We start from the raw sequence: 16,582 nt of genomic DNA on the forward strand, positions 1-16,582 counted from the left end.
ATTTTCTTTCTCAACCTTTCCCCCCTTTTGATTCCTCCTTTATATTTTTCCCAATTTTGGTCAAGCACTTGTTTGGGAAAAAATTACAAGTACAATATTCTCATGTATTGGATAATAACACTTGTCATACCTTATTTTGCATTTATTTTCGAGTATCCCCAATCACCATAAACGATTCATTTCTAAATACTTTCCTCTTGATTTGTATTTGTTTGAAAAAACAAAGTTTTGTGTTTTGAATCAGCAGGGATCAGCTGGCAGTTTGAGTAATTTACCAGTGCAGCTTGACTTGGGTGAGATGCTGGAAGAATTACAGAGACAGAAGCAGGAGCGGATGGAGTCATCGAAAGGTCTTGCTCGACCTTTGTCTTTGTCAGGTGGGTTGATTGCACTTGCTCATGTTTCGGACCTTGTCTTACTTTGAAACGTGCATGACCTTACAATGTGCACACAACAAAAATGTTTTTACTTGATGGAGAAAATATTTGATCCAAATGTTGCGTGGGTGTGTACCATGTGTTTGCGCAGTGGGAACTGCCGTGAATATGTTGCCCAAACCGGAGCCCTTTATTGTCAAAGGAAGACATAATGAGATATGCCTAAGACCTCATAACCCTCTGGACTCCAGTGGCCCGACAGTCAAACGAGGAAAATGCCGTGAGATTCCCAAACCAAAAAAACCCACATCTCTGAAGAAGGTGTGTGTCTGGCGGGTGTGCTAAGTTTAATGAGAATCTATATACATGTATGTATAAGGGCGAGGAGTGTGTGCATGTATGTGTGTCAGTGTGAAGCCTTTTCTTTTATCTCTATACAATTCCACACACCAAATTTTGCATACGCGCTAGGGTTACCCAGAGTCAGGTCATTGGCACAAATCTCCCGCCAGGTCGAGTAGTCGAGTCCTATTATCGGGAGAATTCATTATAATTAATTTTATTTTAAATAGATGGCATTTTTGGTGGCCGATCCTGTTTTAAGGAACACATTTCAGCTTGATATGATGAACTGGGAAAGATGTTAAAGGGCAATCTAAATATGATATATTCCTTGTGGAGATGCAAAGAAAACTCTAAAGTGGATAGGATCGGGTTACACGTTTGTGGGTGAAATTCAGGTGAAATTCAGGTGAAAAGTGAAATTCAGAATTAAAGGTGAAAGGTGAAGGTGAAAAGAAGGTTCTTCCGAAAAGAAGAACAGAAAATGCATTAGGATGCAATTCTTCTTAATTTTTTGTCAAATTTGAGGGATTCCGCGAGTGTTCGGTGGGTTTCGTTACGGAGCGGCGCCTTTTAAAATGTTAAGAACCAATGGACTAGGAGGACACCAAGTACCTGGAAAACTGACCTTTTTGGAGAGTGGGGGTGGGGGATGTTCAACAAAATTAACACATTCCCACAGTTTACACCATAGGATGATCAAACAGAACGTGTTCTCATACAAAGATCGTACATTGATCCAGCGCACAACTTCGGTTGCACTTATTCAGCCATAATGGGTTAGTTGAGAACATATGGTATGTGGCAAGGTTTGCTTTGGTTACCATGACGCTTTGCTGGGTTTGCTGAGATCTGTGACTGCACGTGCTTCCAGGTCATCCTAAAGGAGCGTGAAGATCGTAAGCAGATGCGTCTGGCTGTGGAAAAGGGCAAGTCCTCTGTGCCGGAGGAAGGAATAACTGGGAATAAAGTCGATAGTGGAGCATGTTGCAATTGTGTTCCTGTGGAGAACATCACAAGTACAAGTCCTTCAGCAGATGGTATGTCTGTGTTGCTTGTCATACTCAGTCAGTACTTCTGTTTATACAAACACGAAAGGTTTACAACCTTCATCAGGTTGCTGTTTAAAGATTAACAATGAGTGATTGCAGCTGGATATACTTAGCCTATTTGGCAGTGTGATCTTATGTATTTGAGCCGTTGCTTGGAAAGGCGTACAGCCGTACAAGGTTTCATTGTAATTCAACAACTTGCAAATAATTTCTCAATTTAAGTCGTTGCTAGGCAACATTCACGGCATTTAATAGATGTGCCAACTTTTCCATGGATAATTGTTTGCAAGAAGATTCAAAGCTCAATCATGTATATGGTTTGAGATGTGCATGCACGACATGGCTGTTTGTCATGTGACATGACATGTTTGTCATGACTCGGATTGCCGAGTAAATGTGATATGGTTGGGAAATGAGCTCTGTATGTAGAATCACGTAAAGGGCTGGCAGAAGAGGACATCACCCTGCAGTGGTATTTTGATCTGTTGATGTGTTTTAGTGTGTTTATTGCAGTTTCTGTTTTTGTTGCATGCATGCGTGTGCTAGCTGAAGAGATGCAAGATGATGATCCCGATCAAAGAACTGCACCAAAAGGTCTCAAATCTGGATCTGAAATCGTACCGAGTGGACCAGTCCCAAAGATTCATAGTCGACGGTTTCGTGAGTATGTTTTACCAGCAATTTTACAATTTCATAGCAGAAATAGAACGGCACTCAGTAGAGAGCATACGTCCGCCTGGTTAGCCATATCACTCAATGGTGAAGAATCACTTTAAAAATTCTACTAGCTGGATCTGGATCCGGATATTCACCAAAATCGAATCGATTCTTCCTTGTCACACACACAACCTGTCCAACAAGTTTCGTCCAAATCCGTCCATAACTTTTTGAGATATTTTGTTCACAAACGGACAGACAAACAAACACACAGACAGACAGACAGGGGTGAAAACATAACCTCCATCCACCTTTGGTGGCAGAGGTAATAAATAGATTTTGCTAATTCTCCTATGGTATCCATGGAAACCTCCACGCATGGCTTGCAAACTTCCTTTCTGGTCGTAGTCAATGTGTGGCCCTGAATGGAATTCTCTCATCTCCCCCTTCCTGTTCAGGCTGGAGTTCCTCAAGGCAGTGTTCTGGGCCCTGTGGTTTTTTCTGGTTTTCATCAATGATCTCTCCGACTCTCTGGAAAATCCTCTCTATCTCTTTGCTGATGACTCCACACTCTGCCTCTCCATATATCAACCCTCAGATCGGCAGTCTACAGCGTCCTCACTCTCTGCAGACCTGGACAAAATCACAAACTGGTCAAACAAGTGGAACATGTCTTTCAATCCTGACAAATCTCACTCTTACTATGTCTCTCCGAAAAGACCGACTGGAAAACCCTCCCATCTACTTTCTCAACAATCCTCTCCAAGAAGTTCTGTCACACAAGCTTTTGGGTCTCACTATCTGCCATGATCTTTCCTGGGAAAACCACATTTCTAAGCTGGCCTCCAAAGCCAGTCGCCGACTGGGCATCCTCCGTCGTGCGAAGTCCTTTCTGGGCACTTCTGAGCTCCTCACCACATACAAAACTTTCATCTGCAGCTCAATGGAATACTGCTCTCCCCTCTGGGCTGGTGCTCCTGCCTCACACCTAGCTCGGATTCACGCGGTTGAAACTAAAGCATTCAGAATCATTGGAATCTCCCGCGATGAAGCTGATTCTGAGGGCCTTTCTCTCTCTCACCGCAAGCAGGTAGGTGGTCTTTCTGTCTTCTACCGACTCCTCTCCGGCCTTGCTCCCCCTGTTCTGTCTGTGCTCTGTCCCCCAAATATTCCTGCAGGATACAAGATCTGCCAGCAACTCTCTTTGGTGAAACTGCCAAAATCAAGACTCTCTGCTCACCTTCACTCCTTCACTCCTCTTTTCTCCCACCTCTGAAACAAACTCCCACACTTTCTTCAATCCCTCTCCTCCCTCCAGGTCTTTAAAACAGCTGTTCACCACAATCTTATCTTCCCCCATCCAAAACCTTGATCTTTTCTACCCCCGTTAAAACACACCAAATCCGCCTCTTTAAATCCCCAACTTCTTTCCTGAAATTCCTAGAAGTGTTCATTTGCTTTATTCCGTGTATTCTTTATAGAAGCATTTGCTTTATACCGTACTTCATACCATTTTCTCCCTATTTTGTGTTGCTATTTGTGCCATTAGGCAGTGTGATTAGTTTGGTATATGAATGATTAATAGAAAGCAACCCCCTAAAGGTATGAGACCTTTTCAGAATTTAAAACCCAAAACGTAACTGCAATGCTGAGAGATTCACAGCCATTATTGTAAAACATACACCTAAGTGACATCACATGTTGTGATCAGCCAATCATTGGCACACTTATCTGCATTGTTGGAAATTAAGAATGCGAATTCTACAAAGTTGTGTATGTGATACAATTTAAGATTTTTTTTTAACTGCAACAATCAGATCGCATATTCAGATCAAGAATGTTGTTCCTTTGTAATTATCTTCTCTTTTTTTGTCCACAAGTCCTCGCAAAATAACTTGCGATCAATTTGATTGTCAGATATCCCGCCGCTTTCCCTGAATTACTGCTGATGTCAATACATTCGGACAGATTAATTCTGTATGGCTGTAAATCAGAGAATAATATTTTGACCCGACGGCTATTGTCCTCGAGTGTGACAGCCCCTCGATCCCATGCAGGTACTGCAGTCAGATGCTGAGTCGAGAAGTGGATGCGTGCGTGCGCCAGCTCCTCGCGGAGTTGGTGCGCCTCCAAGAACGACTATATCAGCGTGATCCAGAGCGTGCACGACGCAAACGGCGCTTCGTGCTGGGTCTGCGAGAAGTCACCAAGCACCTGCGCATCGGAAAACTCTGTGCAATGCTGCTTTCACCCAATTGCGAGAGAAGCAGGGCACACGGTAGGTACTGCACTTGCAGTAATTTAGCAGAACTTGTGGAAACGAGGTTTGTTCCATTCGTTTCCCCATCAAGTGTTATGGATGTTTCAAATTCAAGATGTCCACGGCTTTGTGTACTGTATTTATATTTTACTCGTCAATTTGATGTTTTGCACTCCCAGTACAGTGAATGTTGTTCATATGGTTATATACCATCTGAGAGCATGATATTTGCCTGTAGACAGCTTTTATCCATCCGAGCCATTTGCCACCTCCCCTCCCCCCTCCCTTTCCTCTCCTCCAAGTCGGCGACAACACCCTCGTTTGCCTTTTTGCATATTTACAGGTGGCTTGGATGAGGCTTTGTGGTCCATCATCAGGTTGGCGCGAGAACAGAAAGTTCCTGTAGTCTTTGCCCTTGATAGGCGCTCTCTCGGACATTGTCTTCACAAGAAGGTTCCAGTGAGCGTTGTAGGCATCTTTCATTATGGCGGTGCTGAGGTATGCGGTTCTCAGATGGTGGAGGCTGCACTGTATTGATTTTGTAATTCCATCCCAAACACAAACTGCCAATTGCTTTCCCCACAGACACACTTCCACCATCTGATGGAATTGACAGAAGAAGCACGTACAGCCTACCTGGTAAAACTACAACAGCTGCAAAATGAAGAACAGGGTGCCAGGTCCGAGCATGACGACGAAGAGATTGGTATTGAAGGAATTTATTTCAACCTATCATGTACCCTGTACCATGTTGTTTTGCATTTATTATGCCAATGATTATTATTGAAGAGAAATCGCTGCTAATGGGCTGTTTCCCCCATGCTTGTGCCTCTGGTTCAGATGAGAAGGAAATTAAGATGGAGAGAAAATCGACCTCTTCATGCTTAATGTTGGAAAAAACACTGGACACTCCTAAGGCATCAACAAAGGTGCAAATAGGTATGGAAAAAAATTCTAACCACAATAACCTGCAGACATTAGGAGAAGACACAGTACTTAATAGTACTGACGTCTTTACCGACAAGGAGTCTGGCACTGACGAGGAAGCCTGCACTGACGAGGAAGCCGGCACTGACGAGGAAGCCGGCACTGACGAGGAAGCCGGCACTGACGAGGAAGCCGGCACTGACGAGGAAGCCGGCACTGACGAGGAAGCCGGCACTGACGAGGAAGCCGGCACTGACGAGGAAGCCGGCACCAAAAAGGTGGCCGGCACCAAAAAGGTGGCCGGCACCGAAAAGGTGGCCGACACCGATGGTGAGGCCGGCACCGACGAGGAAGCCGGCACCGACAACGAGGCCGGCACCAACGACGAGTCTGGCACAGACGAAGCCGGCACCAGAAAGGATGCTGGCACTAGAGACTTTTGATTTGAGAAACGGGAATCTTCCTGCTTGCATGGAGCATGACGTAACCTTGTTGCAAAATCCATTTGAACCCTCTTTTAAAAATGAATTGGAAAGGTGTTTTTCACACCGATGGATGATGAAAGTAATAGCAGTAACGATGCCAAGATCAAATAAAAGCTTTTCCATTGGTGCTGACCGAGAGGTATTCCAGTGTCTGCGATGGCATTCCCAACTGACAAACTAAAACTCGTGTCCATACCTTGAGCCTGGACGAGCGCTGTTGTAGCCAAAATCGAATGCTCAGTCCATCTTTGTTCACACTTCGGGGAAAAGTCCTAATCCACAAAGCGTCTTCCTCTGGACACCATTTGATTTTCCTGCAAAACTTGCCTTGTTCACTGTAATAAAGATACGTCGTACATGCTGGCATCTCCGAACGGCAGTGACACGGCGAGCATACTTGAGATTGAAAGTCGAAGAGCAATGAAACAAATGAAAGTTGATCTTATAAAATGGGCAAAAAGATGAAGTACTTCAAACGGAAAGGGCATCATATTCTCCTCACGGCCTACGTACGAGAGCCCCTCATTAGGCCCCAGACCGTTGAAACGAAGAGATGTACACGGCATATTGAGGTTGTTTTTGTTGTTTGTTTCCACTCATGAAGCTGTGCAGTTACGACCGGTTATTTTGCCAAGCGATGGCAAGACCGACTCTTGCCAAGGGTGTTAGAAATTTCAGGAATTGTCATGAAGGAGAATTTTGTTTTTTGTGCCTATTTTGGAGCTAGAAAGCTGTTTTATTTTGTTTGAGGTACAATTTGTCAAGAGGGATCGTACAACTGTATTCGTTTTTTGGTGGTTTTTTTGTTTTGTGGTTTTTAATTACTGTATTCGTTTTTTTTCCCCCTTGTCTGTAGAATAAATGATAACGAGTTATTGTTAAAATCCGATGCTTTTGAGTGACCCCTTGTCCTCCCTCCCCCTAACCCCCCCCACCCCCCTTCCTCTCAATCCCTCACACCATCCCCAAACAACTGGATGCTGGTACAACAAATCTATAGAGAATTTTTTTGAAGATTCTGATTATATCATATGTTTAAACAAACAAACAAAAATAATTAATGTGAATCGCTGTCGCTCTACAGCTAAATATGATTTCCAGATGTTTTGATGGGATTTATTTTTGTACATTGATTGTACATTCTGTGAGACTAATGAATAAATTTTTCATTCTCTATGCAATTTGTCCCGTGCTTCTACCCACGCCAAGCTTTTCCACACTCCTTCACTGTTGTTTATTTATATCTACTTTGTGTGTTGCATCGGTAAATGCACCTTTGCGTATATTGGTGGAACATCCCACGACGAGGCCGAAGTACGATAACTGTTGCTCTCACATCGCGGACACATATGTGGCCTCTGCTTTTCAACATCCTCTCATTTGGTCTTGCTCCCTCTGTCCGCTCGGACCTCTCTAGCTCCACAAAGAAGCCTGTGCTCTTCCGTTAATTCCCTCCTGGTTAAACTCACAAAATCCAGGTGTTCTACCCACCTCCACCCTTTTGTCCCCCTTTTCTCCCAGTGGAACCATCCTCAGGAGACTTCAGTAATATTGCACTCTTCCCTCTAGGGTTGGTGCTACACCACCATCTCACATCAACTACGAGCCCTATACATGCTATGGTTCCAAAACAGTGGTGGGATTTTGGGCCTCCCTCCTCTTCTTCTCCACTCTTTGATCTCCCTCGTCTTTCTTCTCCTATTTTCTTTCTTTTTTCAATGCTGTATATGCAATACACAAGGTGACCCTCTTAGTTCACAAACAGTTCATAGATAATACTAATTCTGGTTTATGTATGCTCATTACCCTCGCCAGAGGAGAGGGTATTGCATTTGAGTCCGTTTGTTTGTCCGCACAGAATAAACCGCCTTATTTTCTCTGCAACCGTTGTTCCGATTGACAGGAAATTTTCACCCTAGGTGCCTCCTCCTGTAGAACGTTTTAATGATAATTATGACGTCATATGTCACGTGGTATGGGCGCCATCTTGGAAAAACTGAAAAAAACTTTGCACCTCTATCTCCAAAAGCGCTTCGTAGAAAAAATTGAGACATGGCTCATTGTAAAGAACTCCCCATGGGGAATAAAATATGTTAATGATGATGTCATAGGTGCCTTCATTATGACGTCATTCGACAAGTACAAAATTTCATCTGATCAAGATGAAATTTCATGAGCATCATCCCGGGATAAATTGTTGGAGAAATTTTTTTAATAATGACGTCATTGGTCACGTGGTTCGGCCGCCATATTTGTTTTAACAGAAAAACGTATTTTTAACACAAGATACACCTCACAAACACGTCCTGGCGAGGGTCTGTAAGGCCAAAAATATATATATTGCTGGTCTCTGGCCAGACCAAAGCCCCAGAATTGATGTGGCGATGCGGTTTTTTTTTTCTTTTTCTTTTTTGAAGAGCATGGATTGCACATAGAGGTTTTTTGTGTCCTCATGCCTTGCGGTCCTCCTCATCTGCCGTGGCTCCAGTTTCTCCAGAGATAAATTAAAGACAGCCAATGGGACTGGTAGGCCTTTTTGTAAATAATGAACACATGCTTAAGTTATTTTAAATGTATATATTCTGAAAATTATTAAGTTCTTCAAGCATATTATAGACTGCCATTTCGTTCTCGAGATCGCCTCGCCGTACCGTTAAACATTCCAATGCGTCGATCGCGTCAACACTGCGCATGCGCAAGTGGTCCAACAGGCCGATGGTCTCCCACAATCTCTTCTCCCAGTCCACCAGATTATCCCAGACACTTACAACTTCATGACAAACGAGATAGGATCCAGTCCTAACTAACGAGACCACCCGCAGCTCTCTCGGCCTTCTGGTTGCTTCACACGAACCCGATAAAACGTCTTCGTTTCAATAAATGACAATATCCAGCCGATAGAGGCCTTGCATCGCGTGAGCGTCGTCCATGGCAACCGGTTCCGCCGCCATCTTGGGTGGCATAAACAACATGGCGGGAAAGCTGTCGTTTGATCAGACGGACCTGTCAGTTTACGCCCGTAGCTTGCCCGTTGAGGCGTTTTCGCGGTATTGCGAGAAACTGAGGCTGTCATCTGCCTGTGGACCCGTGTGGACCCACAAGTATGCCACACACACTCCACAGTCCACACACACTCCACACGTACGCCACACACACTCCACAGTCCACACACACTCCACACGTACGCCACACACACTCCACAAATACGCCACACGTACACCACAAGTATTCCACAGTGCCCCACGTATGCCACACACACTCCACATGTATGCCACACACACTCCACAAGTACACCACACACACTCCACAAGTACGCCACACACACGCCACAAGTACGCCACACACACGCCACAAGTACGCCACACACACACCACACGTACACCACAAGTACGCCACACGTACACCACACACACTCCACACGTACGCCACAAGTACTCCACGCGTACGCCACAAGTACGCCACACGTACACCACACACACACCACACGTACACCACAAGTACGCCACACGTACACCACACACACACCACACGTATGCCACAAGTATGCCACACACACTCCACATGTACGCCACACACTCCACACGTACGCCACACACACTCCACACGTATGCCACACACACTCCACACGTACGCCACACACACTCCACATGTACGTAACCAAATGCCTAATCCTGCTTTTCGCTTCGCGAGCGAAGGTAACAACCTCATGAGCCATATTCTCACCTGAGCTGCAGTCAAGGCAGCCATGAATCCGTTTTAGCGTGTTGTGTCGTCCGGAAAACGGTAGAATGACAAGCCCGATCCCTTATGAAATCGGGCTGTACATCCGACAGCACAACAACTCTTTACCATCGTGTAGGGGGCAATTTATATATGAGACGAGTTTCAAATTGCCGCCATTACGTATGGTGGCCGAAGCAATGTTTTGCTACCCAAGCGGTCACGTGACTAAGACGATAACGTCACATGCAACTTCCCTATTGGATTCATGACGTCACGGCACACAAAACTACTCATATCTTTGGAACGGCTGGTTGGATTTGGGCAAACTAAACGCAGTTTTGTAGGGGAGGACCGTGCGCGAACGTCGATACCAAATTGGAGAAAAAACATTGTTGACGCGCAGGGTCAAAATCGATGCGCGCGCTGACCAGAACCCGGAAATATATTTTTCTCGGCCTAATCTCCGATTGCTCTTTCTTGTTTACTTTGTTGGGATAACTACCCAGTGGACAAGACTTGCATCTGACGTTTTCACCACCGAAAAGGCACCGCGAGCGTATCTTGCCGACTGCACAGGGTGCTGGTTAGTGTTTCCTTCATTTTTGAAAAATGCATTTTCCCAACAACAGCTAGATTTTTGTCATTGTGCACCAATATTATTCATTCATACAGTCTAAAGCTATGTTTATTGCAGAGATTTTCAGGGCAGTTTATTGCAGAGCAACTCGGTGTGGTGATGGTTAGAGCATCCGCTCTGATTCTGGGAGGTCGGTGATTCAAACACCAGCCTGGTCTGTCATACTGTAGCGGCTACCGCTGGGTATACACAATCGCCTTGCACCTACCGAGGACGCGGAGCGATCACCATGCCGGGCTCGTCCAGGACGCCCGGGCATGCCCGCTCTCGACTTGCCAGGCCTCGCCCGGGCGCGCCCGGGCATGCCCGCTCTCGACTTGCCAAGCCTCGTCCGGGATGCCCGGGCACGCCCCCTCTCGCCTTTCCCGGGCAAACGCTCCGGGATAATGTGTATATATATTGCTGCCCGATAAACGGGCTTTTCAGAGTACCCGAGTTGATTTGACACAATAAAGAAACTCGGACGAATTCCAGCTTTTTGTCGCGTCCATTCTTTCGATTTACGTTGGAGCATAGCTCCTACATTGGTGACCCGACATGGACACGGCAGTTGCCCTCAAACTGCCTACCTTCTGGGAGGCTCACGCGGCGGTTTGGTTTGCCCAGGCGGACTCCCTGTTCGCCCTGTGAGGCATCACGGCCGACGACACCCGCTTCCACCATGTGGTAGCAGCACTCGGCTCAGCCACCGCGGCCCGCGCCCTCAGCCTCCTCCAGCGCCTGCCAGCCGCTGACAAATACGACGCGATTAAAAAGCTCCTCCTCGACGCTTTCGCCCTCTCATCAGCGGAACGCGCATGGCGCCTGCTCGAACTGCCCGAGCTCGGCGACACGCGCCCGTCCGAGCGAATGGACTACATGCTTTCGCTGCTCGGCGAGCACTCTCCGGCATTCCTGTTCCGGGAGCTGTTCCTCCGTCAGCTGCCTAGCCCGGTACGCCTCGCCCTGGCAAGCACGACGATCACGGATCCCCACGCCCTCGCCAGGGAAGCCGACAAGATCTCCGCGGCAGGCCAACGCATTGGAGCAGCGACCTGGAGCCCACCGCCGTCCGAAGCAACGCCCATGGCGCCCGAGCACCCGGCACGGTCGACGACCGAACTGCCGACGCAATTGGCGGCCGCTACGCCGCGCCGACCACCTCCAGCACGACGACCGGAGCCTCCACCTGACCAGGCGTGGTGTTATTATCATGCCAGGTTCGGACAGAAGGCCCGGACATGCCGACCCCCGTGCACCTTCGGCAAGCCGGGAAACGGCCGGGCCGGCGTTCATTACCAGCCATGAGCGCCGGCCACACGGGCAACTTACTTTTCATCACGGACAAAGCGTCCGGACGGCGCTTCCTGTGTGACACCGGCGCCCAACTGAGCGTCATACCCGCCTCCGATCAGGACAGGCAGTCCGCGGTTTGCGGCCCCTCCTTGGTTGCGGCCAACGGATCGGCCATCCGCACCTTCGGCCCGCGCAACGTCACCCTCTGCTTTGGCGGCCAACGCTTTAATTGGACTTTTGTAACCACAAGCGTGCCTATGGCTCTGCTAGGCACCGACTTCCTCTGCGCACACGGACTACTGGTGGACGTCCAATGGCGTCGCCTCATCAACGCCGAGACCTTCAGCTCCCTGGCATGCACATTGAGCAGCTCTGCTCCGACCGAGCTGGCATGCGCCCTCCCGGCGGCGAACGAGTTTGCTCGCCTGCTCACGGAGTTCCCGGCCCTCACGCGGCCGACGTTTTCGGCCGTCGCAGTACGACATGGGATCGAGCACCACATACCAACCACGGGCCCGTCGGTCTACGCCAGAGCCCGCCGCCTCGACCCAGCCAAGCTCGCCGTGGCCAAAGCCGAGTTCGACGCTTTGGAACACCTCGGCATCGTGCGGCGCTCCGATAGCGCGTGGGCTTCGCCACTCCACATCGTCCCAAAACCAGGGGGCGGCTGGCGCCCATGTGGCGACTACCGCCGCCTTAACGATGCTACCACCCCCGACAGGTATCCGATCCCGCACATCCAAGACTTCTCCGCCCGTTTGGCAGGACGGGTCATTTTTTCAAAGATCGATTTAATACGGGGATATCACCAGGTACCTGTTAGGGCGGCCGACGTCCCAAAAATGGCCGTCATCACGCCGTTCGGCTTATTCGAATTCCTGCGAATGCCGTTTGGCCTCAAGAACGCGGCTCAGGCGTTCCAGCGCTTGATGGACGGCGTGCTGCGCGACCTGCCGTTCCTCTTCGTTTACCTGGACAACATCCTCGTCGCCAGCACGTCCCGGGCCGAGCACCTCCTCCACCTCCGAACACTGTTCGGGCTCCTCAGCGAGCACGGCCTCATCGTCAACCCGGCCAAATGCCACTTCGGCACGACGGCCGTCGATTTTTTGGGCCACCACATCACCAAGAACGGGGCCGTGCCGCTGCCAACCAAGGTCGAGGCCATCACCACGTTTCCGCGTCCCCGCTCCATAAAGGCCCTGCAGGAATTCCTGGGAATGGTGAATTTCTATCACCGCTTCGTGCCTCGCGCTGCTCAACTCATGCGGCCCCTTTATGAAGCCCTCCGGGGCAAGCCGGCCAAGCATGACGTCGTCTGGTCCGCAGCAATGGACGCGGCCTTTAAAAGCTCAAAGCGGGCCCTCGCCGACGCAACACTGCTCGCTCACCCGGTGCTCAACGCTCCCATCGCCCTCACCACGGATGCCTCCGACTACGCGGTGGGCGCCGTACATGAGCAATGGGTGAACGGGGTTTGGCAGCCACTCGCTTTTGTCAGCCGGCAACTCCGGCCGAACGAGCTCAAATATAGCACGTTTGACCGTGAGCTCCTCGGTCTACACCTGGCCGTTCGCCATTTCCGCCACCTCCTGGAGGGCCGACCCTTCACGGCGTTCGTCGACCACAAGCCGTTGGTTTACGCAATGGCCAAGGTCACGGAGCCGTGGTCGGCCCGCCAACACCGCCACCTCTCCGCCGTGTCGGAGTTTACCACGGACATCCGGCACGTCGCCGGCAAAGACAACGCCGTGGCCGACTGTCTTTCTCGGGCCAGCGCGAACGCGGTCCACCTCGGCGTGGACTTCGCGCTTATGGCGGCGGACCAAACCACGGACACCACGGTGCAAGCCCTCCGGGCGGCGGACACGGGCCTCCGCCTGGCCGACATCCCCTTCATGGACACGGTCCTGCTCTGCGACGTCTCCCAAGGCCAGCCTCGCCCCATCGTGCCCGTTACCTGGCAACGCCGCATCTTCGCCTCCCTCCACGGCCTTTCCCACCCGGGCCGGAAAGCTTCCCAGAAGCTGGTGTTGGCGCGATTCGTCTGGCACGGCCTTCGACGGGACGTCCGCGATTGGACCAGCACCTGCACAGCCTGCCAACAGGCCAAGGTCCACCGACACACCTAGGCCCCGCTGGCACCTTTCACCGTGCCCGAACGACGTTTCGACCACGTCAACGTGGACCTGGTGGGCCCCCTCCCCCCATCACGGGGTTTCACACACCTGCTCACCATGGTGGACAGGACCACCAGGTGGCCGGAGGCCGTTCCCCTCGTCTCCACCACCACCGCCGACGTGGCACAGGCTTTCATCGCCACCTGGGTCGCCCGCTTCGGCGCACCGGCGGACATCTCGTCGGACCGCGGACCGCAGTTCACCTCCGAGCTGTGGGGTGCGGTCGCCCGCAACCTGGGCGTCAAGCTCCACCGTACTACGGCCTACCACCCCCAAGCCAACGGGTTGTGCGAGCGATTCCACCGCTCCATGAAGGCCGCGCTCATGGCCGGCCTTCAGGACGGCGGTTGGGCCGACCGGCTGCCGTGGGTCTTTTTGGGCCTCCGCACGGCCCCCAAGGAGGACCTCCGGGCGTCCACCGCCGAGCTTGTCTACGGCCAGGCGCTACGCGTCCCGGGCGAATTCGTGCCCGACGCTACCACTACCAGTCCCTGGTTCGCAGCTCACCAGCGCTCGGACCTCCAGGAGGTCCCTGGAGCAAGGAAACGTCTTGGAGCTCTCTGCACGGCAGCAAAAGTTATAGTATTTTTTCCATTCGTGTTCCTCAATTCCTACTCGTTTTTTTATTGTGCATGTGTTGCAGGGTGTTTTCCAGTTGGTGTTGATTTGCAATTCTTGCAAACTTTTGTATAATGTAATCCTTTTCTGTCCCACCGCGTGCGCGGCCTAGTTTATCTCGGCTTCCCTACCCCCATAGGTGTTCTGTGAATTTAAGTTCTTTCCTTCGCTGTATTGCTTATTTCTTAGATTTTCTCTTCTCCCCCTAACTTCCCCGAACATCGACCACTTGTCTAACGTTTTAAATCTCTTCAAAGTCTCTTCACGTCTCTTCTCGTCTCGGGAAGTCACGTGACGTCACGTCTCTTCAAAGCTGTGCATGCGCGCACGCTTTCGAAGTTAATAAGTAACTGTTCACAATTGTGTTTTTGTCGTAATACCGGCTTTACCACAGGTCGAAACTTTATCTTTCTTTCGGTGTGTATGTAACTATTGGTGTGTCTCTAATAGTATTCTTGGTGTTGGTTTTTCATACCTGTGTACAGAATCGTCGGTTTCCTTTCGGCGCTCGCAATTCCTTTCGGTCTCTATTTTTCACGTTCCACGTTCGGTCTCTGTCTTTGTTTTCATCCCAACTCAAAAAAAAATTAAAAAAAAATTGATACAGTATATATATTCCCTTCTCTGTTCTTATCCGTTTCGTTCTTATTTGTTCGTTCGTTCTTTGTTCACTTCGTTAAAAAATGTTCCATCTGTCCCCTGAAGAATGGTATTCTGTCATATTCTATAACACCTTTTTCTTCTTCTTCTATAAAAGGATGCTTTCGACTTGCTCACCAAATCTATTCATTCCAAAAAAAAATTCCATCTCTTATAGTGCATCTTTCATTCATTCCCTAACCTCTCCAGAACTCCACCCATCCTTCAACATCCTCAAACGTATTTTTGACTCGAAGGTCGCAAGAATCTCATTTTGCAAGAAATGTTCGTTTCCCATTAATCGTACATTTTTCAAAATCCAATCTCACCCCTCCCCTCCAAATCTTCCCCATCACCCATCCCTTTCAAATCTTCCCCCTTGCCCCTCCCCTCCAAATCTTCCCCATCACCCATCCCTTTCAGATCTCCCCCCTTGCCCCTTCCCTCCTAAACTCCCCTCACACCCCTCCCCTCTGAGACCCTCCCTCACTCCTCCCCTCCTAGACTCCCCTCTCACCCCTCCTCCTCAAAGCGTCCTCCCCGCTTCTTCCCCCTTCCAACTCTCACCTTCAGCTCCCTCAACCTTCTGCCTCACTCTTCCCCCTCCTCAAACAACACCTCACTGCGCCTCACCCAATCACCATCAAACCTTTTGCCCGCCCCATACTTCCCTTTCTCCAAGCTGTTCTGAAATCTCTGACGCACCTTCAACAGCTCTCCCTACCTCTTCCTCCTCTTCCACATCATACCGTACCGCTCCCCCCCCCCCCCCCTGTTCTGTATCCGATGCTCCCCCTTCCTCTTCTTTAACAGTATGGACCTCAAACATCCGGGGCCTTCGCTCAAACTTGACTGATCTCTCCATACAGGTTGCTTCTGACAAACCAGACGTGATCTGCTTAACAGAAACTTTCCTCCTTCATGATGTCTCTGATTCCTTGGTATCTCTCCCAGGTTACTCCCTCCTCCGGTATGATAGACCTGAGCCTCGTCCTGGAGGGGGGGTTGCTATCTTTATAAAAAACTATCTTCCTCACTCGCCCTGCACTGCCCTCTCTCCACCTCACCCCCAGGAATACCTTTGGCTACGGCTTCCCCTTCGCTCCCACCCTTTGTTCATATGTGTGTTGTACCGTCCACCAAACAGTGATGACTCCATCTACATCTCGCTGTCTGATAACATGGACCAACTTCTATCTACCCATCCCAACTCTCTCTTCCTCATATGTGGTGATTTCAATTGTCACCATGCCAGTTGGCTGGGTGTGGGTACCTCTCTCACCAGCCATGGCTCTTCAGCAAAGGACTTCTGTGACTCACTGGGACTGACACAATCTGTCAATTTCCCGACCCGGATCTCAATCAATGGAGCATCTTCTCTTCTGGACTTGGTTATGACTAACTTCCCTG

General features: G+C 49.6%; 1 protein-coding gene across 4 annotated transcripts in view; it reads left to right on the top strand.

The window, feature by feature from the left end:
* Positions 1–7,276, top strand: part of LOC137431572 (uncharacterized) — a 42,066-nt gene extending 34,790 nt beyond the window's left edge. For 2 of the 4 annotated variants that reach the window (XM_068123037.2, XM_078782140.1), the window contains exons 9-16: positions 248–377; positions 529–698; positions 1,594–1,759; positions 2,318–2,435; positions 4,486–4,706; positions 5,032–5,186; positions 5,274–5,394; positions 5,529–7,276. In XM_068123037.2, the coding sequence (XP_067979138.2) occupies positions 248–377; positions 529–698; positions 1,594–1,759; positions 2,318–2,435; positions 4,486–4,706; positions 5,032–5,186; positions 5,274–5,394; positions 5,529–6,058 (1,611 nt within the window). In that variant the 3' untranslated portion in view covers positions 6,059–7,276. Of the gene's footprint in view, positions 1–244; positions 378–528; positions 699–1,593; positions 1,760–2,317; positions 2,436–4,485; positions 4,707–5,031; positions 5,187–5,273; positions 5,395–5,528 lie in introns of all 4 variants that reach the window. The other 2 variants (XM_078782139.1, XM_068123036.2) reach the window with 1 other exon arrangement.
* The last annotated feature ends 9,306 nt before the right edge of the window (positions 7,277–16,582 follow it).

This window comes from Myxine glutinosa, chromosome 7 (assembly GCF_964187855.1).
Source record: "Myxine glutinosa chromosome 7, kmMyxGlut1.1, whole genome shotgun sequence".
Lineage (NCBI taxonomy): Eukaryota > Metazoa > Chordata > Myxini > Myxiniformes > Myxinidae > Myxine > Myxine glutinosa.